This window comes from Poecilia mexicana, unplaced genomic scaffold (assembly GCF_051168715.1).
Source record: "Poecilia mexicana isolate PSO_F unplaced genomic scaffold, ASM5116871v1 scaffold_2, whole genome shotgun sequence".
Taxonomy (NCBI): Eukaryota; Metazoa; Chordata; class Actinopteri; order Cyprinodontiformes; family Poeciliidae; genus Poecilia; species Poecilia mexicana.
In genome coordinates this window covers 873,850-897,548 of record NW_028263371.1, presented here as the reverse complement: position 1 = coordinate 897,548, position 23,699 = coordinate 873,850, and the positions used below count along the sequence as shown (strand labels likewise).

The 23,699-nt window shown below is 41.2% G+C and overlaps 1 protein-coding gene across 1 annotated transcript; it reads left to right on the top strand.

Moving 5' to 3' along the window:
- The first annotated feature begins 4,254 nt into the window (after positions 1-4,254).
- fhdc1 (FH2 domain containing 1) lies at positions 4,255-23,528 on the top strand. Its single transcript, XM_088008638.1, has 11 exons — positions 4,255-4,725; positions 5,142-5,203; positions 11,924-12,026; positions 12,149-12,234; positions 13,649-13,749; positions 14,113-14,183; positions 14,749-14,856; positions 16,255-16,325; positions 16,872-16,989; positions 18,833-18,997; positions 20,123-23,528. Exons 1-11 carry the CDS (start codon positions 4,270-4,272, stop codon positions 22,241-22,243), a joined length of 3,462 nt encoding a protein of 1,153 aa, XP_087864764.1. The 5' UTR covers positions 4,255-4,269; the 3' UTR covers positions 22,244-23,528.
- The last annotated feature ends 171 nt before the right edge of the window (positions 23,529-23,699 follow it).

Here is a 23,699-nt window from a genome sequence, read left to right as displayed (position 1 = left end):
GGGGGAGGTTTAGGAGGGAGTAGGGGGAGATGAGGAGGTGATGAGGGCTGCAACAAACTGCCCAGATTGCACACAACGGTAAATCAACATTGAATTATAGTCAGAAGGGTTGATTTTTGGTTGAGGTCAACAACTGACGGTTGATCAATCATCAAACAACCATCCACCTCCAGCCAAGTAACCGATGCTGAAACTGTGTCATTGAATCAATGTTGTTTTGCGGTTGAAATCTAATGAATGAAATGCTAATGTCTGATCAACCACTGATCAATGTTGAATCAATGTTGAATCAATGTCAGCTCTTTTGCCACACCCCTTCCCCTCCTCTCCTCCTCATCAGAGCTCTGGGTCAGAGCATTTTATTAGTGAGTGGGGGGTATTACATTCTAAATTAACCTCTGTAAAGGATAGTGGGTGAAGATTAATTTCTGTACATTTTCTTTCTTTTTCATAACAAAGTCCTACTGACCATTTGAGTGTGATATATTGACACAAAAACATCTACAACTTACTACAAGGAGTGGAGCGGTCCACCCCCACCATTTACATGAGTGGGATGTCCCAAACACACAGCCACTTCGCTGTTGGCTTGTTGGCAAAAGATGTTAATTCAATGTTGAATTGCCATCATGTGCAATCTGGGCAGGTGCAGAGCTATGGGGGTGGGGCTTAAATATCTGATTATAGACTGAGAAAGTCTACCACCTGTTGAGAAAGGTCTATTTAATGTTAAAGTTACTTTCCCTCAATGGAATATATACTAGTCAGTCCCAGTAACTGTTTCACTCACGGTTTAGCCGATGTGTTTCCTGGGTAACGATCAAACAAAAAACGCAGACCAACCTCCCCGCCCCTCGCTCAACAGTTTCTGGTAGCGCAGGCGATAAACGTCAGGGGCCTGGTGATTCGTTAGGGGTCCGGTAATTAGCCCCGCCCCCCGGCCCAACGCTGACTTGTTCCGCTAGTGAATCTGGGTACAGAACGGAATCACAACTGTTGTCAACACATAGTGCTTAAGTTAAAACGTGATTAACCCTCACCTAAAAGGGGGTTGTGCTGTGGTGGCGCAGGGGTTAAGCACAAACCACAATCAAGGCCTCAGTCATCAACACAGCCGTCGCAGGTTCAATTCCTGACCTTTGCAACCCTTGCTGCATTACCCCCCCTCCCTCATTACCCACCCTCCTGTCAATTAACTATCAAATAAAGGCCACTAGCCAAAACAATCCTTTAAAATGTGAAAAATGAAAAACCCTCACTTAAAATTAAAGTTGTTTCACCCAATTGAGGGGTAGATGGGCCCAGGTGGGGGGAAAGAGGTGTGTGTGTTTTTGGAAGGGGGTTGGGCGTTTGAATGGCAGGCGGTGGTGAGGGGTGCAAAAAACACCTTACATTGATTGAACACTTTGATTACTAGTTTTTCCCCAAACCTTATCCTCATGGCAAACTGACCTGCATGCTTTCAGTTCAGCAAAACCTTGTTAATCAAATGTTAATTAAAATCATGTGTGCTGAATTAGGGAAATGCCTAAAACTTGCAGGGCAGTGTGCCTGGTGCCGGTGCTGAAAAACACTGGATTCGATGTGGCATTTCAATCAATGAATGTTAATTGGCTAGAATTGAATGGTTGTTTGATGGTTGATCCAGCTTCTGTCATTGACCTGAACCATACATGCAGCCTTTGTGATCATAATTCAACATTGAATTAACATTGTGTGCTATCTGGGTAGTTCTTCCCCAAACCTTGACGTCAATCAAACTGACCTGCGTTTTTTCAGTTCAGCAAAACCCCGTTAATCAGACGTCAATTAATATCATGTGTGTTGAATTAGGGAAATGCCTAAAACTTGTAGGGGCTGGAGGACCAGTGGTGAAACACACTGGATTCGATGTTGGCATTTCATTTATTTGATGTCAACCACAAAACAACATTGATTCAATGACACAGTTTCAACATTAGTTAATTGGCTAGAATTGAATGGTTGTTTTATAGTTGATCCACCATCAGTTGTCGACCTCAACCAAACATGCAACCTTTGTGATGATAATTCAACATTGAATTAACATATTTTCCAACAAGCCAACAGCGAAGTGGCTGTGTGTTTGGGACATCCCACTCATGTAAACGGTGGGGGTGGACCGCTCCACTCCTTGTAGTAAGTTATATATGTTTTTGTGTCAATATATCACACACACACAGTCAGTGAGAATTATTATGAACAAGTAAAAAAATGCACAGAAAGGAATCACCAACCACTATCCTCTACAGTGCTTAATTTAAATGTGATAACCCCCGCTCAGTAATAAAATACTCTGACCCAGAGCGCTGATGAGGAGGAGAGGAGGGGAAGGGGTGAGGGAATACAGCTGACATTGATTCAATATTGATCAGATGTTGATCAGACATCGGCATTTCAGTCATTAGATTTCAACGACAAAACAACATTGATTCAATGACACAGTTTCAACACTGGTTACTTGGCTAGAGGTGGATGGTTGTTTGATGGTTGATCCACCATCATTTGTCGTCTTCAACCAAAAATCAACCATTAATCAGACTTCGGCATTTCAGACATCAGATTTCAACCACCAAACAACGTTGATTCAATGTCACAGTTTCAACGGTTTGATTGGATGGTTGTTTGATGGTTGATCCACCGTCATTTGTCGACTTCAACCAAAAATCAACGATTCTAACTATTTTTCAACGTTGATTTAACATCATGTGTTATCTGGGAAGTTATCGCAGCTGGAAGTGAAAAGAAAAAACTGGACTTTATTTCTCTAACAATCTGTATGAAGTAACATGGACATGTGGTTAAATTCAATTCAGTCTGAGTTGGGTAGTAACTACAGTTGTTACATTTACTCAATTACATTTAGTTAAGTAACTTTTCTGAAAAAGTGTACTTTTGGAAGTATTTTTACTACACTGTACTTTTTATTTTTACTTCAGTAATTTTATTATGAACTATGCCTCATTTACTTGGAGGCATAGAAGCATAGTGAAAATTCAGGATTTTCTACCCACTGAATGAAAAACAAGCATGTTTTAACCAAAAATTCAGCAGACAAAGACACACACACCTGTAGTTTTTGTTTAAGTTTGATAAGTTTTATGTTGAAAGGAATTGATTCAGAAACATTTGCTTTTGTCTGATTTTGTTATTTTTGTTACTTATATCAATTATTGTCATTTTGGTCCTTAAAATACCGTATTTTCCGCACTATAAGGTGCGCCTTATATATGGACCAATATTGAGCCACAACAGGTCTAGCAACTACGTTAAGCAGCCACTGACTTCATTTTTGGCCGTAGAAGAAGAAGCGCGCGGTGGATGCTGGGATAGTTGTCAGAACGCTGGTTTGGTAATAAAATTTGACTGACCTATCTACCTACCAGCCGTCTAGAATCAGGTCGTCTGCAGGTCATTTAGCACCATGTTCTCCACGAACATGCTGTGCGCGAACGGAGAAGGCTGACCATTGTCCGGCCACGCCCTGGCCCCGGCCCAGTCGGAAGGCTCTCCTCGCTGACCGGAGTCGGACTGTTTTGTTGACATTCCGTTTAGTGCAGCTCCATCTAGTGGATGCATAACCTAACTCCAGCCTCTACTGTAGCGTCTATTCTATGCGCCTTATAATCCGGTGCGCCTTATAGTGCGGAAAATATGGTACTAAATTTTCCACCTAACTTGGTTGGTTCGTCAGATGATATCATTTTAAATATTAAATGATTGCTCATTTTATCAGCTATTCAGTACTTGAGTAGACTTTTTACTAAATACTGTTTTACTCTTATTTGAGTAATTTCTTTGATGGCTACTTTTTACTTTTATTTGAGTAAAACCATTTTGAAGTAGTGCTACATGACCAGAGAGGGTAAATTTAACTCTTTTTGGAGAGTTGGTACTTTAACACTAATTGTCGTTATTGCATGTCAGCATTTCACAATCTGACAATCTTCCTTTGGGTAACCTCGTTGTGTCTTTGTTGCTCCTGCAGCTCCATGGCCGTTGCTGCCCTTTCCCCACCTCTCTCTCGGACTGCTCCGCTCAGCGAGACGGAGAACCACCAGCAGGATGAAGATGGACCAACTGGATTTGTGTTCTCTCTTCTGTGTGACTAGATGAAGGGACTCCCACCTTCATTCATCAGCAGCGGTTAGACTGCAGAGCAAACAGATGCAGAAGTAAACATCATCAGATTATTTAAATTGACTTTCTCAGCATAGACCTTGCTGAGTGTTGACTCTTGTAGTTCTGGTTATGAGTTGTTCATCTCCAACCAATGAGCCAGAGAGCTGCAGCAGCGAGGAGAGCAGCTGCACCACCTCCTCCATTACTACCTCCGACCCGTCCTCTATGTCTGGACAGACTGACCCCCTAAATGAGGCCCAGCATAAAGCTCCCCCGCCTCCTCCCCTCCCCCCTCCACCTCCCCCTCCCCTGGCGACGACGCCCGCCAACCACAACCCAAGGAAAAAGCGCCGTGTGCGCAGCTTCTTCTGGAAGCCCATCCCGGAGGAGAAGGTGCGCGGGAAGCCGAACATCTGGACGCTGGCGGTGCGGCAGCAGCAGTACCAGATCGACGTTCGCTCTGTTGAGGAGCTGTTCGGGCAGCAGGAAGATGCAGCCTCGGCTTTACGAGGCACAACGGCAACAACTGGAACCTCGACTCGTATATCGAGGTCCCGCTCCTTTAAGGACAACAGCAGGAATGAGGCGAGTGCTGATAAAAACGGCTCAGTGATGTTACAACACAATAAACTCACAGTGAAATATTAATACAAATCAAACTTTTAACACAAGTACATTTATTCAGTGGGCAAAAATATCTCACATTTAGAAGTAATTGTTTTTTTAAAAAAAAATGCTACTCATTTAAGCATTGGCTGATCACTGATTTCCCAAAATTAAAAAAAATCGGGCCGATTTATTGTCTGGGCGATTTATTGGTGCACCATTTGTAGGGACCCAGGAGTCTAATCAATCTGGAGAGATTTACTAGTTTACAACCAAATCTTGTGACCCAGTGGAAATGGATTGTGTTGTGGTGTTAAAACACAGGCATGCATTAGAGATGGGTCTTTGTTTTTCTATTTATATTTAAATCGTATTCCATTTTTTTCTGGTTTCAGGTCAGCATCCTGGACTCCAAAAGAGGAATGAATGTGGGCATTTTCCTCAAGCAATTTAAGAAGTAAGTCAGTTCTAAGTGGGAAAGACCAGATTGAATTGTGTCCATAAGACACACAGTTGATTTTTTTTTCTTGCTGTAAATACCAAACATTGGTTATTTCATGCTGTTTTACTGATTTCCACAGTATACTGTTTAATGTTTATAGTTGTTTTATGTTCTAATCTGCGATGGTTGTAGTTAGACCCAGAAGCAGACTGAGATGAGGTAAGTAAAGTTGAGGTTTTTAATAAAAATAAATGTAAGCTTACAAAAAGAGCAGAACAGGACAGTTTAGGAACAGGGAACAACAGGAACCAGCAACAAAGAAGCAACAGAAGAATCCAGTCTCATCAAAAGTAAAAACAAAAACTAAGGTTGATCACAAAGGAACAAGAAAGTGAGAAATACAAGCACAGAAAAAAACATAATCGACAATGGGATCCCTCGGCCATGGCTGAATATAAGACATTGTGTTAAAAAAAACAACAACATAAAACCAGACCTGGTTGGTGGATTGGCCTCGGAAGGAGGGCCAGAAATGAAAAATAAAAGCAGTGGCCAGTGGAGACCAGTTCAGAATGTCTCCAGCAAAGAGGCTTAGAGACTAAAGGTTTGTAGTGAAGGTGTTTGGAAGTTGCAGGAGGCAGTGGACAGAGGACTGGTGACAGTGGCTAAAGGCTCTGATAGGCTGTTGATGGAGGCACAGGAACCTTGGAAACCAGCAACGGAGGCTCAGATTCATGAAAGAGGCAAGGACAGGTTTGTTATAGGATTGGAGGTTGATGGCAATATCTGAAGAATCCTTAGTGCCAATGTTGAAGGCAAAGGAACCCCAAAGGCCAGAGTACTAAATGGTCAGGAGACAAGAGGTGCAAGAACCAAGGAGTCTGTCGCTGATGGAAGGCTGGGAGCAGATAGTGATGGATGGAAAACCTCAGAGGTTGACAACAAAAGAGCTTCATTCGTCATGCCATTAGACTACTAAACTCCCATTATTATTTTTAATCTATTTATGTATATTGATACTTTTTATTATTACTTATTAATGATGCGTCAGTGGTAGGAGTTCGCTCTGCAGTCAGTGGATTACCGGTTTGATTCCCGGTCTGTCCACCCTTGTTGTTTGTGTCCTTGGGCAAAACGCTTCACCTGCCTCACCTGCTGGTGTTGGTCAGAAGGGTCAAAAGGGCCGATGGTGCAAAGGTTTTAGCCTCACTCCTGTCAGCCTACGCCAGGCCAGGCTTCATTTACTTCAGAAATGTTCTTATTTCTCCACATAAGTTTTAGAAATGCCAACATATATAAGATGTATATAAGTGTAAAAACAACTTTAGAACACAACAAATTACATAGAAATTTGCCAAATTCAGAACTGACTGAGTTTTCAACAAATTAATGAATCAATAAATTAAACATGCTCACAAGTACATGTTCACTTGTTGCAGATGCTTCACTCTGTGAATACATTTGGGGATTAAAATTCCCAAATTTTACATGATAACAATCATGAGTAAACATAACACATTCATTCAAATGATGCAAACGGCCTTATAACGTTAAACATTTGATTATCTGTCTATGACATCTTCTAAACTACTAAACTTTATTTGAAGGCTCTGTGATAATGTTATAACAGCTGGAAAAATCTAAATAAACCCACTGTTATTTAGCATTATATTTGTTGTTTTTATTGACAGACTAATAAAAAAAGCAGAAGAACTAGGCATATTTAAAAGGGCAGGCACAGAGGTGTTATGAATTTAAATTAGAGGAAAATTTGGGGAAAATTCCATACTTCCTGATAACTTCTTATCATTATATCTATATTTGTAAGTGTAATGTTGTCAGTAAAATTACTATAAAGCATTTATTTGCCTTCATATCCTCGGGCTTTAATTCATCTGCTCCCTTTTAATGAAAATACACTCCTAAAAATAAAACTCAACATGTTTTTATTTAATTTCTTTGACTTGTGAGAAACATACCTGATGCCATCTCTTAGCATATTCTCAGTTTTAGGTTTAGTTTAATTCCTCACTGTGCTGAAACCTGAATCAATTTGATGGATGTGATTTGAGTGAGAATATTTGGCAGATAACCCCTAGTCCAGTGTGTAGATTAAATTTATGAAACTAATCTCAAAATGAGTTCAACCATACTGAAACAGATAGTCACAGCAGAGTTCAAAAAGGGTTTCCATGACAACAGATTTGCATAGCTCTCCAATATATTTAAATTATATTTGACTGAGCCATTTGACTGACCTCACTGCAACAGCGTTTATTTCTGTTTGGGACTTTTTTATTTTTTTTGTCAGTCACATTTTATTATTGCTCTGTCTAATGCATTACATAAGGCCAGGTCCTTATGTAATGTGAAATTAATTCCACTCAGTTTACTTATTAGTGTTCAGTGCTGTTTATATTTTATTACAAGAAGAATAAAAACAAAAAATATATAATTTGGATGTGTTTCGTGGTTGTATTTTTTTTTTTTAGGTTTACTTGATCCAATTTTGACTGTTCTTGCTTTTCTGGCATATATTCTGTATTGTTAACTCAAAAATCACTGTGGTCTATCTATGTGGAAACAGAAGACAATTGTAAGCACTAGATCTGGCAGGAAAGAGATGGCAGAAGAAGGTCTTTGGTCAGAGAGATTTGACCAAGAAATAAAAATGTTAATCATTGCTAATACAGAAATGGAAGCCACTCCTCACTTAAAATTTGACATATTTGGAAAATACAGGAACTACCTATCACCTGCTAATCATCCTGACTGTGAAGTATGGTGGTGGCAACATCATGCTATGGGAAGGGGTCCACTATATTAGAAAATCTTTCTATGGTGATAATACTGATAAACAATTTGATGAGCAAAATTATTGAAAAAGCTACTTAAACAGTTAAATAGTTTCTTAACAATAACCAACCGCTTTGATGTCTTTCAGTCTGGTTTCCAGGCTCACTGGCCTAGTCAAAGTGTTCAGTAATATCAATATTAAACACAGACTGTAGTAGAACCACAGTGTTGGTTCTGTTGGACCTCAGTGCACCATGTGACACTGTTGATCATGACATGTTACTGAAACAACTAGAGAGTTGAGTCGGACTCTCTGGTCCTGTATTCAGCTGGTTTGAATAGAACAGGAATTTCTTTGTTTGAATAGAAAACTTCTCATTGAAGTGGACAGAAGTCACACGTGTGGTGCCCCAAGGTTCAAACCTAGGACCCCTCTTATTCAATATCTACATGCTCAGAGATCAGTATCCCCAGGAATTTAATGTTCTTGACACTACTTGACTGATTTTTTCTGAAATCAACAATTTATTTTGTTTTGTTGACATTCAGGATTAGATGGTTTGCATCACACCAGTCCACCAGATGTTTCACCTCCTCTCTATAGGCCAGTTCATTGTTGTTCTTGATGAGACCCACCACTGTCGTATCGTCCGCATGCTTATTGACGTGGTTCATACTGAACCTGGCTTGGCAGGTTGAGTACTGCCCACTGCTCAGTACAGGGCAGTGAGCAGTGGGCTCAGTGCACAGCCCTGGGGGGAGCCAGTGCTGAGGGAGATGACCCTTGAAGTATTTTTCCCAACCCTCACAAACTGGGGTCTGTCTGTGAGGAAATCCAGCAGCTAGTTACTCAGGGGGAGGGGGCCTTAAGCCCAAGGGGAGTTAGTTTGCTCATCAGGCGCTGGAGGATGATTGTGTTGAATGCTGAGCTGAAGTCCAGAAACATCATTTGCACATGAGTAGTCTTCTCCTCCAGGTGTTTCAGGCTCCAGTACAGTGTGGTGGACACAGCATCCTCTGGGCAGCAGATGGAGCGGTAGGCAAACTGGAGCAGATCAAAAGAGGAGGGACGTTTTGAGAAGATGTGATCCTTCACCAGCCCCTCAAAACACTTCATCATTATGGCAGTGAAAGCAACAGGGCAATAGTCATTCAGTGATGAAATTGTGGGTTTTTTGGGCATTAGAATGATGATGGCCATTTTGAAGCAGGATGAAATGACAGCACAGCTCAGTGAGGTGTTAAATATGTCAGTGAGGACGTGAGTCAGCTGGTCAGCACAGTTGTTGAGAACCAGGTCTCAAGGACCTGCTGTTATCAGGACCTGTTGCTTTATGCATGTTGAGTCTTCTCAAGATCCTCTGAACATCAGCTGTCTCCAGTCTGAGTATCTCCTCACCCAGATGACAGGAGAGTTGTTGAGGGCTTCAAAATGACCAAAGTACTTGTTAAGTGTATTCAGAAAGTATCAGTTGGAAAACAGGACAAATATAAAACTTTTATTTATGCACATTTATTGACTTACATTTATGAATTTATATGTCAACGCATGCATTTTAATGGACAATGATTGACAGTAATCATATCCCATTCATAACTCCTTGTGTTTCCATAGCAACTAAAACAAACAAGAACCTGACACAGGTTGTTTGACATCACCATGTCGATGAGAACCTCTATGTTCTCATCAATGATGTCATAAGAGTTCAAAGAGATAAAAGAATACAAGAATTCTCAGTTTGCTTCTCAACTTGGTTGGAGGTAGATCGATTCCAGAGAGACGACTTCAAACTGATTTTACAAACCATTTTAACTGTTCACCAAGTCAAGAGGATTTTTGATATTGATGGGACCTTGGATTTCTTGTTACGACGGGAGTTGAAAAGTTGTTAGGATAGAGCATAAGAGGCAAAGACATTTTAGTAGAGAGCTCTGAGGATGAGAGATCAAAATACTTTGGTTTGGACATTGAACCCTGAAGACCAAAAGGACATGGAAGATTCCTCTAAGGATGAGGAAGTTACCGTGAAAACCACAACTATGGATTTAACAGTAAAGGCATCAGGAGACTTTGTTGATTTTGAAAGTGTCAATGTTCCTCATGACCAAATGGACCTGGATGTGTTTGCTGGCTCACAGGTTGAGTGAGTTACTTTAACAACCACAGTTAACTCTTTATCAACACAGACATTACAAAAAAGTGTCTTTACCAGACTTCCCGGAAACATAAAGGACCTGGATGTGAAACCAAACTGTGACAGCGAGGAAATTGTGACAAATTTTGAAGAAATATTTGAGAATCCTCTTAAGCAGAAGAAAACTCAGAAAATGAAATTCAAAATGACACAGATGATTTTGACAGCGTGGATGTTAATCTTGAGCCGACCATGTACTTTCACAAATTTTCAAACTCATTCTTCAACTGTTGGATGAATGCCACAACACATAGCATTATGAACTTCAGTATTACCAGAAGGTTTGTGGCTCAGTATCCCAAAGAGATATCTGGACTTTCTACAGAGACTCCATTGTTTGTGAGGTTTTTCTTTACAGCAATGCACCATCCAGGAAGATATTTCCCCCAGATGAAGTCTTTGCAGTTCAGAATGAAATAATTGAAACACTGAAGATGAAGGATGTGATACATCGGGACAAGCCAGGAGTCTTTTTGTTTTATGTGTCAGACTGTCTGACACAATATGGCATTAACAGACTGTGACACAGCTGACTATTGTGAACAATGTCAGAGGTCTTCACGTATTTTTCGTAACCTTGGTCCTGTCATTCACCTACCAAAGGAACAAAGAGACACTACAACTACTCTTCTAAACTGTGTGTGGAAAATTTTGTGACACCTGCAACTCCAACATAAAGACAGGCGAACCAAAAGAAAACTGTGACACCAATGGAGCCATGGAGAAAAAAGGAGACCATCTCTGGTTCATCAAGTCTGATCATGATGAGTTTCATTTTATCTGTGCTATAAACTAAGAGCTAGTTTGTGAGTGATGGTAACCTTCATCAAGTGGAAACTTCACATCTTATCTAGTATTGCTTTGCTCATAGAAAAACTTCTTTTTGACAATTTGAAACATTAAAAAACATTTCTCTTTTCTTTTTCTTGTGTATTGTAGATGTTTGCTGTAATTTCTGCTATATTTGTGATTAGTGTAAATTTGACTCATAACTTTAAATGTTTACCTAATTGGAATGTTTTGTATGTTTTTTTAAATTATGCAAATGACATTTTTTGTTTCTTCTATAAAACAAATACTCAACTCAGCTTTAGATTAAGTCTGTGGTGTGAAAATGTTGAGAAAACCAAATAAATACTTTCTTGTGTCACAATACTGTTTTATTCATACTAGAATGATCAGAACCAGCCAAAACAAACTTCAAAAAGCCTCAATGAAATACCTAGAAATGAGTGGAGGAGGGAGAATGATTCAGGACTTTTTCATGTAACTCTGTCTGTTTGATATAATCCTTCAAACCTGTTGATGTTTCACACACTGTGAAAGGTGATCAACTTGACATTTACTTTGTATGAGCTTCTGAGATCCTTTCTCTTTTTTGTTGTAGTGTTGTAAGCAGATATAAGGTTACAGGAATAAAAAGGTTCTGAAGTAAGATGAAGCCTGACTGAAGATTTATTTTATGTTTAGTCACTCAGTGTTCACATACCCAGCTGAGACACATGAATCCATGTGCAGCTCAGCATGGGTTTTGTCCAGTTTAAATGTTAGCAGTTGGATAAAAACTGACGTCTAAGATAACTGAAGGGAGGAGTTTCTCATTTGTTTACATCCCTCGCATAAGATGGGTCAGTGGATAATCAGAATTAGCTTCAATTTGGTGCCTTTGTGAGCACGAGGGAGGAACAGGCATTCACAGAAAGCACCTGCACAGCTTAAGTAAAATTAGATGTTTGTCTTTAAGGTCAAACCGCTCCATTGTTGAAGACATCCGACGTGGAGAGGGGAAGATTTATGGAGCCGAGCTGCTCAAAGACCTGCTGAAGCTCCTGCCCGATGCAGAGGAGGTCTGTGTGTTTGGCCTGTGTTCACGTATGAATGGCGAAAATACTCATCAAAGACAGTTTGTCTAAAAAAAAAACACTATAGATTCTGCTCAGCTTCCGCTCGCTTTTTATCTTCTCTGCAGATCAAAAAACTGCAGGCTTTTAAAGGAGACCCAGACAAGCTGACACTGGTTGATTCCTTTATGTACCTCCTAATCCAGGTGCCACGGTAAGTTGGTCTCAGTGGTGGAGCGGTGCATGTAAAGGCATTTCCATCAAAAGGGAATCTGGAGTCAGCAGTTTTTGACAGATAATACAGGGTTTATCCTGAAGTACTGCATGAAGATGATTTCATAACTTTTCCATGGAGTTTGCAGGAGACTGGAAATGTTTTGCTGAATAACACAGTTCATACAGTCAACATTCCTCAATCTTATTTAATTGGTAGAAAAATCAGAAATTTATTTTGGTGTTAGTTTCCAGATGGAATGATTGGAAGAGGCAGTATAAACTTGAGGCCATGCTTAGTTCCATTGCTGCATTTATTTTAAGCTTTTTAATTAGTGACTCTCGAAATGGTTTCCTGGTCATTGCCTTCCTGCCCAATTCAGCTCAATAACAATTCTCAGTTCCAACATAGTCTGGACTTTCTCCCCTTCACTTGGATTGTCTTCTGTATATTTTCTACAACTGTTATGAAAGCAGACCTGTAACTATTTGAACCCAGTTTAAAAGGTGATTCTGCCTAATACTGATGTGAACTTTTGACTTTAATAACCTGTTAAAAACCAGACCCTTGTCCTACGCTATTTGCTTCTTCCCGAGGGTCTGGGCTCTCAGCTAGTGAGAAAAAATTGCCTCCTGGAGGCGTGGCCTGTGTTGAGGTTTAAATTTTTCCCAATCTCTAACATTTGCCTGTGACATATGCAATGCGCCAGTTTGACACTATGAAGCTTACTTGAAATTGCCTGCACTGTAAACGACCACCCTCAACTGTAAAGAGAGAAGAGCCGATTCAAACGAGGCGGCTGTTAACATAAATTCAGTATTTGGAAATGTGGCCAACATGGACTGAACGGTTTCATTTACTTCCTCTGCTGCCATTGCTAAACTACAGACAGACTGCAATTCTAAAACAGCACAGAAACTCAACATCCTTTTAAAACTGCTCCTTCTGTTCACTGATTAGCCAGTAGAAAATCTACTGGATTGAATCCAAGTGAATGGAAGAAAGACCAGACTGTGCTGGGAGTGACTTTGTTTTTTTGAGTGGACTTGCACAGGAAGGCAATGGCCCGACTAGACTTTAAGGAAATTTTTTAAAATCTCAACAACACCAAAAAAAATCTCTTTTATTATTCTGCCATTCAGCAATTATAAATATTTTTGGTTTTCATAATAGAACTAAAACAAAAATATGTTTTATCTAGCATAATCTCAGTGAGAGGAGAAAAAAAACAGTTCTTCCTATTTATAAAGGGTAAATCAATAACCAGTTCAACTGTAGCCATCTAAAACTCAGTTCCATGTATGAAAAATGTTCTGTTTCCCCCAGGATTCAGTAACATTTGAAATAACAACCAGAAGTCAATGCTCTTAAAAAAGAGATTCAGCAGCTCTCCTCTTACTGCTTTGGTTTGTAGGTTTGAAGTTCGGATTGAGGCCATGGTTCTCCGTGAGGAGTTCTCACCTTGCAGCGCTGCGATGAGCCATGACATCGATGTCATCCGAGCTGCTACTGAAGGTATGATGCACATAAAATATGGCTCCGCATATTGTTTGTGCTTTATATATGAAGCTGTTGGTAGAGCTCAGTTTCTAACCTAACCAACATATTTCAATTTCATAAATATTCAGTCCTATTTATCTGACATATTTTTCAGTTTTAGCATTTAAATAAAAGTTTTTGACATTTTAAGTAAGCTCCATAGGTTTTCCATTTTTGCACAGTCATATTTTAACTTTCAGCTTCAATCTTTTAACGTTTGTACTAAATCAGACTGAAAAAAAATATGAATGTACAGATAAATCAGAATGTCTGAACTTGTGTTGTTATCCTTGAGCTGATGTTTTCCTCTGGAGTCTCTAATATGTTCCTGTCCTGTAGAGCTGATGAACTGTGAGGAGCTTCATGCCATCCTTCATCTGGTCCTGCAGGCTGGAAACATCATGAACGCTGTAAGAGTTTAGCCTCATTAAACACTCACATATAGGGTTAGTTATTAGCCTGGAGGATTTCTACATATTATGTGAAATTTGTACTTTTAAATCATATTTACTCTCTGATTCAGGCCACCTTCTTTTTAACAACTTCTTTTAACCCTCCTGCTGTTTTAGCGCAACACTCAGGAGTAGTGCAGCAAATGTCATAGTCAAACAGCGGGGAAGTGGGAGGGTCGTCCCATCAGACCATCAGTTTCTGAAATAACAACAACAAAAAAAACTCATAAAAGCTCGGTGCGACTCCACCGGACTGCGCACAGAGTTAAAAACTCATGTGATCTAATTAACCCATCATTTTAGACAGCAGCAGGGTTAAACTTACCACATTTTAGTTTTCAGCTTTGTAAAAACATGATTTTGATATTGTAAAGTTTTACTTGGCACTGTAAAGGTGCATGAGGAGATGCTTACTGCACAGAACAATTAGCTGTACTCATCTACAGTGTTCTGATAACATTTTGCTTGTGTTTCAGACACGGTGATCACCTTTTGCCTCTGCTGAATATCTATCTGTCCACAGGGCGGCTACGCAGGAAATGCTGTTGGATTTAAGCTGTCGTCTCTTCTCTCATTGGCCGACACTAAGGCCAACAAGCCGGGAATGAACCTGCTGCACTTTGTTGCTATGGTTAGTAAACCTGGAGATATAATCTATCGATCGATCGATCGATCGATCTATCTATCTATCTATCTATCTATCTATCTATCTATCTATCTATCTATCGATCTATCGATCTATCTATCTATCTATCTATCTATCTATCTATCTATCTATCTATCTATCTATCTATCTATCTATCTATCTATCTATCTATCTATCTATCTATCTATCTATCTATCTATCTATCTCTCTCTCTCTCTCTCTCTGTCTGTCTGTCTGTCTGTCTGTCTGTCTGTCTGTCTGTCTGTCTGTCTGTCTGTCTGTCTGTCTGTCTGTCTATACATATATATACATATATATATAATATTAAGAGACCACCCACTGCACTGAAGCCTCATGATTATTCCATTCTGAATTCTTCCTGAGTTCAAACATTAACATTGTTGTTTCTAAATGAACATGAACTTGTTATCTTTGCATTATTTGAGATCTGAAAGCACTGCACCATCTTTTTTGGTTATTTTGACCATTTCTCATTTTCTGTAAATAAATACTAAATTTTTGCTTGGAATTTCAGATACATGTTAGTATATAGAATAAAAGAACAATGTTCATTTTACTCAAACATTTACCTATGAAGAGTAAAATCAGAGAACCGATCATTTTGCGGTGTTCTCTCAATATTTTTCAAGAGCTGCATATCTATAGCACAAGTTTGATTCATATAACTTATTTTTTGTGTTTTTCTTTCAAAGTGACAACATTTAAGGAGATTATTGTTGCTTTGTTTTCCTTGTTGCTGAACTTTGGCTGCTTCTTTAGATGTTTTTACTGATTTTATGGGCCGCTTCTAAGGAAACAGGAAAAATAAAGTACCGAACCTCAGTGACCAAGAAGTAAGGCATAAGTGTCCATCTAGCTGCAGAAAAGTCAGCATGATTCACATATAAGCTGTGCTTTATAAGTGAGCTCTGAACAATATTCTGTCCTGGTTAGGTAGATGAACTGGAGAGAAAAGCAGAGTCATGAGAAAAACTTTTAAAGACCTTCAGAAAGCCAGGAGGGTCTGGCACTCTGGAAGCTACACATAAACACAGTGGGTTTGGTTTTGTGGTGTAATTGCGACAGGAATCATGCTTCCCTAACAACAAACCCTGGATCACCAGTGAGTTATGTTGAGATCCATCCTTACTCCCAAAACTTTAGTCCTGCTGTAAGAGGAAGAGGAAATACCAAACACTGTGATTCCCAGAGGGATGTTTGGAGAGCAGATGGTGACCAAAAGCATTAAAGAGATAAAACTGGATCACCAAACTTACGTAGCTCCATAAAACGTCCATGTGTCTTCAAAACAGCACACATCCTACTTTATCCAGCCCAGTATTCAGTGTTGTGATGTAAATTGTCTGATGTTTCCCCACACAGGAGGCGAAGAAGAAGGATGAAAAGTTACTAAAGTTTCCAGAGAATCTGCAGCATGTACAGAGTGCAGCCAGGTGAACCAAAACTTCCGTCTGGTGTTTGCATTTGATATTAAATACATATTTATACTCTCCCATCCAAAGGTTTTATCGATATTTAAGCTTAGCACCTGCATGATTGAAGAGTCATGAATCAGTTTTGAAGAGGTTGAGTGGATTCACTGAAGACTCTGGCCTGTGTCACATGCACATTGCGGTGCGAGTCCTTCTAGCTTCCCAAGGTCAGATGTGTGTGTTCAGTGCAGCTCCTGCACTGCAGAGGCTGCATCACTTCTGCACTCCTCCCAGCAGTCCTCCAGTTCTTAAAGTCTGAATCAAATCAACAGAACTGACTGAGGTTTGTGTTTTAACCATAAGTCAGTTCAACTCAATTCGATTCAAAAAACGTTATTTAACCCTAGCGATGCAATAACTGCATAGAAAGAAAGGGTAATATGCATTAGCGAAGTCCAAATGAGGTGAGGTGAGTGAGTCCTGTGGGACGGGGCAATCGAAGAGTGTGTGAGGGGTGTGAATGTATATCTGTCGGGAATTCCTGACCTCTTTCTTGTTTCTGTGCAGAATTTCAGTTGAAAACATTGAGCTGGAGTTTTCCTCCTTATACGTCCGGATCAAATCCCTGGAGGAGAAAATCCAAGGAGAAGAGCAGCTGCAGCTGCAGCTGGAGCCCTTTCTGCAGGTGAAGCTGCTGCACTGATGTCACACAGCAGACACGCACACGCACACACAGGTTTACGTGGCTATCTTCGTGAGAACTTTCCATTGACTTCATTCATTTCTACAGGCTAAACCTTAACCTTATCCTAACCCAATCCCGAACCCTAACCAAAACTCAATTCGCACCTTAGTCCTAAATCTAACCTCTGACCCAAAAACAGTGTTTCCCCTTGTCTGTCTAATAGTAATAGAATAACGCTGCATAAATCATAAGAAATCCGATGGCCACTCAGCAGCGCTTCGCTTTCACAGACGGTGGGGACAACGTCAAACTTTTTTCGTCACTTAGAAAAGTAGCTCAAAGAAGGTAAGCTCCGTTGACGTGATGTTAGCAAAGCTAGCTGTACAGAGACACATAAGCATTTGTGATGGAAAAAAAAGTCACTCACTGCGCTGAATTATTGTGCGGAGATGTTGACTGACTTCTCGCAAATATGGGACAACGCTGTGTCCAAAAGTCTGCAATATATTGATGCGACATTCAGGAACAGTACGATTCATCTGCTCGTCTCTTTACTTATTAGATAGGACTGGAGTGTCACTGAGAGTCGTTCTAGTAGATTACCGTATGCTGTCAGAATAGCATACATGCAGTGAGTACCATGCCTGCGCATGAAGAAGTGGGACAGTCAGAGGAGTTGTCAGTTCACCATATGCAAGAAGTTATGATAAAAATAAGTCATTAAATTGTTTTCCATGATAACTTTATAGATATACAAACGTTGTCCTGGTTTCAAAATGTATTTAAAGCAGGGTCTGGCTGCAGCTGCAGTCAACTACAACACACGCCCGTGTAAAACTCATTAACCTATTTAACCGCTAAGGATGCCATACAACTGTTAGTAAAGTGTATGATGATCTACGTTATGATTCTATGTTGCTAATTAAAAAAATTATATGGTAATGACGTGTCTGACAGATATAGCCGTGAGTTTGTGCTAAGCATATGACGATCTGACAGCGTATGCTGACCTGATAGAACACTCTTCTTTGTTCTTGTAATCCTCTGCGTACACTGTAGTAGCTATCATTATTTTATTTAATTATGTACATTGATATTTTTTAATTAAATAAATAAAACACAAGAATGAAAGAGCACACAGAGCATGCACATTGCTCTTTGATTGTTTTCGTTCAAAGTGACAGATGTAATGGTAGTCTTCCATGGTGTCAGACTACCTGGCTTCATGTAGCAGGAGAGGGCGAGAACAGTCACGGTGAGCGCCTTGTGCTTGGTTACTTCTTGCTTGTTGCTCCTTGGTCAGTGTTCATAGTTGAGTGTAAGGGCATTACCTCAATTGCTATGTTTAATGGTGCAGACAGTGGTGGTTTCTGACATGAGCAATATGGGCAAACACCCAGGGCATTATCTTTTTAGGGATGGCACGAGACCACCGCGGATCGTAGCACAGAGATGGAAGCAAAGCAGAACAAAAAGTTGTTCTGCTTTTAATACTGGTAAAATGTATTAAGTATTTAATATCTAGGTGTTTTTATGGGGATGTGGATCTTTCAGATCAATTTGAGAAGTAATTTTGATCATATTTCACATTTTATCGTATCATGTAGCGTGGGGCGCTGGTCTTGGTCTTGACTCGGTCTCGACTTCCCTCGGTCTTGGTCTTGACTTGGTCTCGATACACTCTGGTCTTGGTCTTGTCTTGGTCTCGGGTTAGGTTGTCTTGACCACAACACTGGCCCAGAGTTCTGAAGCTTCTGACTCAGCTGCTGCACACAGAGGCATCTGTAAAATAGTAGATGGTTGAGAAAACGTGTGTTTGTGTTTGGTGTCTGTCTGCTCTCAGAGCTCAGCGCAGACACTGCAGGACTTAAAGAGGCGCAGGCTGGAACTGCGAAAAGAGGGCAACACTCTCATCGACTTCTTTTGTGAAGACAAGGACACCTTCAAGCTGGACGAGTGTTTCCGGATCTTTCAAGACTTCTGCATTAAATTCAACAAAGCTGTAAAGGTCAGTGTGAATGGAAAGATGCTATATTTTCACTGTTTAGCAGCTATGGTAGAGATTATTAAAACAGTCAAAATGCATTCATCTTTTATTGCAATAACAAAAAATTTTGGAAAAATCCAGAATTTAATTAGTTTGTTTATTCAGTGGAGGAAAAACATATATATACAGTACATTTAGTCAGAGCAATAATGAAAAAGTTAGAAGCAGCTTCAGTGTGGTGAAAAAATCCCCATCTCAGTGGTAGAAAACAACGGTCATTGTTTTAGAGTGAAATTATGCTTCACTCTAAAAAAAAGTGTAATAAATTACATTTTTAAAAGAGTGATTTATTTCAACTTGTTTGGAACTTTTTGGTCACTGCTTCATTTTGTGTGTCTGATTTCAAAATAAAAGCACAATGAGCAGTATTGCTTCATAGATTGTTGTAGGTAGTTTGGTTATGCATCAGCAGAGATAGTAAGTATTTTTCATCAGCAGTAGCTGAAATGAGTCCAACAAAAATGAGAAAAACCTCTGACATATGAGAATACTTTGAAAACACAGCTCACAAAAAGATTCTGTTTAAATAGAAATAAACACCATGAAGCTGCCTAACCACAACTAACCACAAAATACTTCAATCTGTTTGTACTTGTTATACTTTAATTTAAAATATTCAATCTACATTTGAAGTGCACCAAACAAAGTAATAAAGAACTTCATTACCAGGAGCCTTTGTCTATCTGTATGAATGACCAGTCAGAGTTAGTCATCTGTAAACTGTCTGGTTCTGCACTGAAAATGAACTGTGTATTTTTTGTGTTGGCCAGTATTGAGTGTTTGTCAGTATTCAGCGAGAGACACTGCCTTGTACGAGTATCCAGACCTTTTAACTTTTTTCATATATTCTAAAGTGGCAACCACAAACCTCAGTGCATTTTATTGGAACTTTTTTATGATAGACCAACATGAAGTTGGTTGTTATAGAGAGGTAGGAGAAAAAGTATACATGCTTCCAAACATTTTCTTTTTTTTTTTTTACAAATAAATATGTGAAAAGCGTGTAATTGTAATGGTATTTACAAGTTGTGTACATCTCTCATTACTCATAATTCCTAAAGTTTTCCTGCTCCTGTTTCGTCTCAGGACAACAGGGAGCGTGAGCTGAAGGAAGCAGCCAGACTGCGGCGGCTCAGGGAGCTGGAGGAGAAGCGCTTTGCGTGGGCCGCTGAGGATCACAGCAGCGTCTTCGGCCGCAGCAGCAGCGAGAGCGACGTAGAAATGCTCACCAAGGAAGGCCTGCTGGACTTCTTCCAGAAAAGATCCCAGAGTCCAAACAGTCCGCTCGGACGCTCCGCCAGCGCCCGCCGCCACCGTCACACTATGACCTCCATAGTAGACTGCGAGCTCCAGGGTTACCTGGAGCTGTTCGGAGGCGCAGGGAACCCCACCAGCTACTCCAGGTTCTACAGCCTGCCCCGGCCCAGCCGGCCTCTCCACAGGAACACTGTACCGTGGATTCTTGGTCAGGATGACAACAGAGAGGCGACGTCTCCACATGCAGAAACAGAGCCTGTTGGCTCTCTGGCCAGCTTCTCTTCCTCTGGATCCAACGATAACGAAGTCGTCAATGACAACAATAATTACTCGTCTGTTTCGGAGAGCAGCGCTTTGCCTCGCCCCTTCTGTGTCTTTCAGAAGCCCGCCCGCCTTCCCAACCCAGCTGTTACTGGCCTCATGAATGTTAGCGTGGACAAGCACACTTTAGTTCAAGCTCCTCAAAGTTTTGACCTGCAGAGCCCAAACAACAACAGCGACCATAAGCACTTTGTCAGCCGTGGCGACGTTGTGGTAACTGAACTTGAACAGGAGGCAGAATGTTCTCCCAGACATCAGGACAGGTTCGTCTTTGATGAGGTTTTGGAGAAAAGAGCTGATCCAAAGGCAGGGGAAGGTAAAGACAAGACAGGAGATTCCTCTGAGAGGGAGAGAGACGACAAGGACTGCAGCACAGTTTCATCCACAACCTGTGATACTCCCCTCCCTCTGGATACCTCTGTGTCCAACAAGAAGCCCATGTTTTACATAATAGACTGCACCGAAACAGACTGCTCCGTGGTGCTGGATTATTCCGAGGCTGAAAGCTCATCTCTCACCAAAGAAGGCCTTCAGTTTGTTCCTCAGTGGGGCAAAGATCTGGAAAGCCAGCAAGGTCCAAATTCCTCCTGCAACGACCAGTCCATCTCAACCAGTGAGCTCTCAGCGCCCAAATCTGCAGATGTAACATCTGTGGCTGCATCTGCCACCACAGAGGACTGGGACACAGAGAGCTGCGACACGGCAGAGGGGAAACAGGCTGCAGAGAAGGACCAGAGAGCAGGCAGAAAACCGCTGAACTCAAAGAGCAACAAAGTGTCAAAGGGCAGCGGGGGTCGAGGGGTTCGGACTTTGACCAGCGGCGAGAGCCAAGGAGTCCGGAAAGTTGTCCCCATCAGCAGGGTGAACAGGACGGGCAGCAGCAGGAGGACAGACAGAGCTTCAGTCCAGAACAGCGGAGAGGCACACCGACACCTCCGTGACCAAAGCACTCCTGCAAGAGGAAGAGCCGAGAAGACAGCGAGACCGCCTCGACACTCAAGCGTTCCTCCTGATGAGTCCAAGGTCCAGAGGGGGGGTGGCCTCATGGGGGGAGCGTCTAGATGGGCGCGAGATTCAACGCCGAGGAAAGCTTCCCTCCACAAGCCGAGCGCCAAACCGCTCAGAAACATCCCAAAGCCTGTACATGAGGAGAAGATGTGCCGCTCCACTATGAGGGCTCTGGCTCAGGCCCAGGCTCAGGCTGGACCCCCCGGGGGGCCTTCCTCCGAGAACAGCAGCTCAGAACCGCAAAGCGCTAAGAACTCCTCCAACGTCCCCAGCTTTGCCCGAAACACTGTAGCTTCATCTTCCAGGACCAAGAGGGATCTGGGCCCTCCATCCATCCCCACCACCCCGTCCCGCAGCCCCTCACTCCGGGGGCGCCGCACCTCCACCAAGCAGAACCGGGCCTCACCGACACCTCAGAGCAACGAAGAAAAGCCTCCAGTGACACACCTGCGGCGGGTGCACAGCGTCAAGGCGGCCAGCCGCAGCGCCGGTCGCAGCGAGACCCCGCCTCCAACATCAACACGGGGCAGCATTCGGAAGACCAGCAGCTTTTCTGAAAAGTCTGTGCAGCTCAGAGACTCGTTGATGTCTGGCAAAGCCACGAAGCCGAGCTGGAAGTGACACCAGACCTGGTGCAAATTGACTGCAGTCACAGACGACCTCTCCATTTAGAATAGAGTGATATTTACTCGCCTTACCAATCCACAGAGGAGGGGAATCCTCTCTAACATGCAACAGACCTGAAGCTGAAATCCACATTAAGCTGTTTTACCCTCTGAGGTTACTTCTGTTACTTCTGTAGTTGACAATTGCAAAGAGCAAGATGCAATGAACCTCTCTTCGTTTCTGTCGTGTTTCTATAGAAAAGTTACTTTTGTTTTTCGACTAACTTGACAAGTGGTAAATTGGTGATCTTACACAGAAGCCTTATTGCCTGCTTAGCTGTTAATCTGCAGATCCCTGTGTGCTACTGTCTGTGACGATGTTAATGTTTTAAGAAATACTGACTCACTACCATAATGCTGCTAATTAGCTCTGATTGTTCCCTTTTTTTAATTCAGGGTATCAGAATCTGGTAAATCTCGCTGCTGTCACTGTGCCTTGAAAAAGTATTGATACCCTGAGAACTTTATCACATCTTCTCAAGTTACAACCAAGAAAAACTACAATAAGTTAAATTTGTACTTTATGTGATAGATAACAATGAGTAGTGCATACATTGGCAATGGCAGGACTGCACTATATGAGGAAATAATGTTATGCAATATGCTCAATATTTCAAGTGTAATATTGCTTAAGTCCTCATTTTCCTTAATTTTCTGTTTCTCAGCGGTTATTGCGATGCTTCCCATACTCTGTGACCTCGAGCATCAGGGCGTCTGATCTAGAGGTCAGTTAATGTCCAGCCAACAGGCTGGATGTATAATTGGCAGATTGGTGGAATTCACGTCTTTAAATCACTCTGGGATTTCTGAAGGTTTTTATTTGGGGACGTCAAAGTAAACAGGGTTCAATACAGATGCTCTCCACAGTTTTCAGATTTTTATTCCGTGTGTCCCTTTCCTCCCCCTTCACTATTATGTGCAGCCTTGCCTTTGTGTAGGTCTATCACATGAAATGCCAAATGAATACTTACATGTTTGTGGTTGTAATATGAGAAATCATTCAAAACGTGGAGTGGTATTCATGGTTTTGCCAGGCATTGTGTGTTTTTGTTTGGCCCGGTCCTCCAACTGTTTCCTTTGCTCAGTACCTCAGACAGATCGCTGTGGCCTTGTAATCACATGAGACGACTCCTTTATTTTTACATGCTGACAACATGGACATAATCTGATCAGTTAAAGTCCGTGGCATTCTGAAGGTAGAACAACATGTAAATTCACAAATAAAATACCAGTGTACAAAAGCTGCTTTTGGTACCTTTTCTATTGAAGTGTCAGTCATTTGTATGCGCATGAAGTCACTGTGGACATCAGAAACGTTCAAGCTTGGTGTAAGACATGATAAATATTGATGACGTAAAATAAAAATGTCGAGTGAATTCAAATATTACTGAAAATATGGTTAGTGATCCCTT

Excerpts from the sequence above, each read along its gene's own strand:
- fhdc1 (XM_088008638.1), top strand. The coding sequence starts at position 4,270 with ATGAGTTGTTCATCTCCAACCAATGAGCCAGAGAGCTGCAGCAGCGAG. Across the intron at positions 4,726-5,141 it reads AGGACAACAGCAGGAATGAG|GTCAGCATCCTGGACTCCAA; the intron begins GCGAGTGCTGAT and ends TTCTGGTTTCAG. Across the intron at positions 14,857-16,254 it reads TGCTGCACTTTGTTGCTATG|GAGGCGAAGAAGAAGGATGA; the intron begins GTTAGTAAACCT and ends TTCCCCACACAG.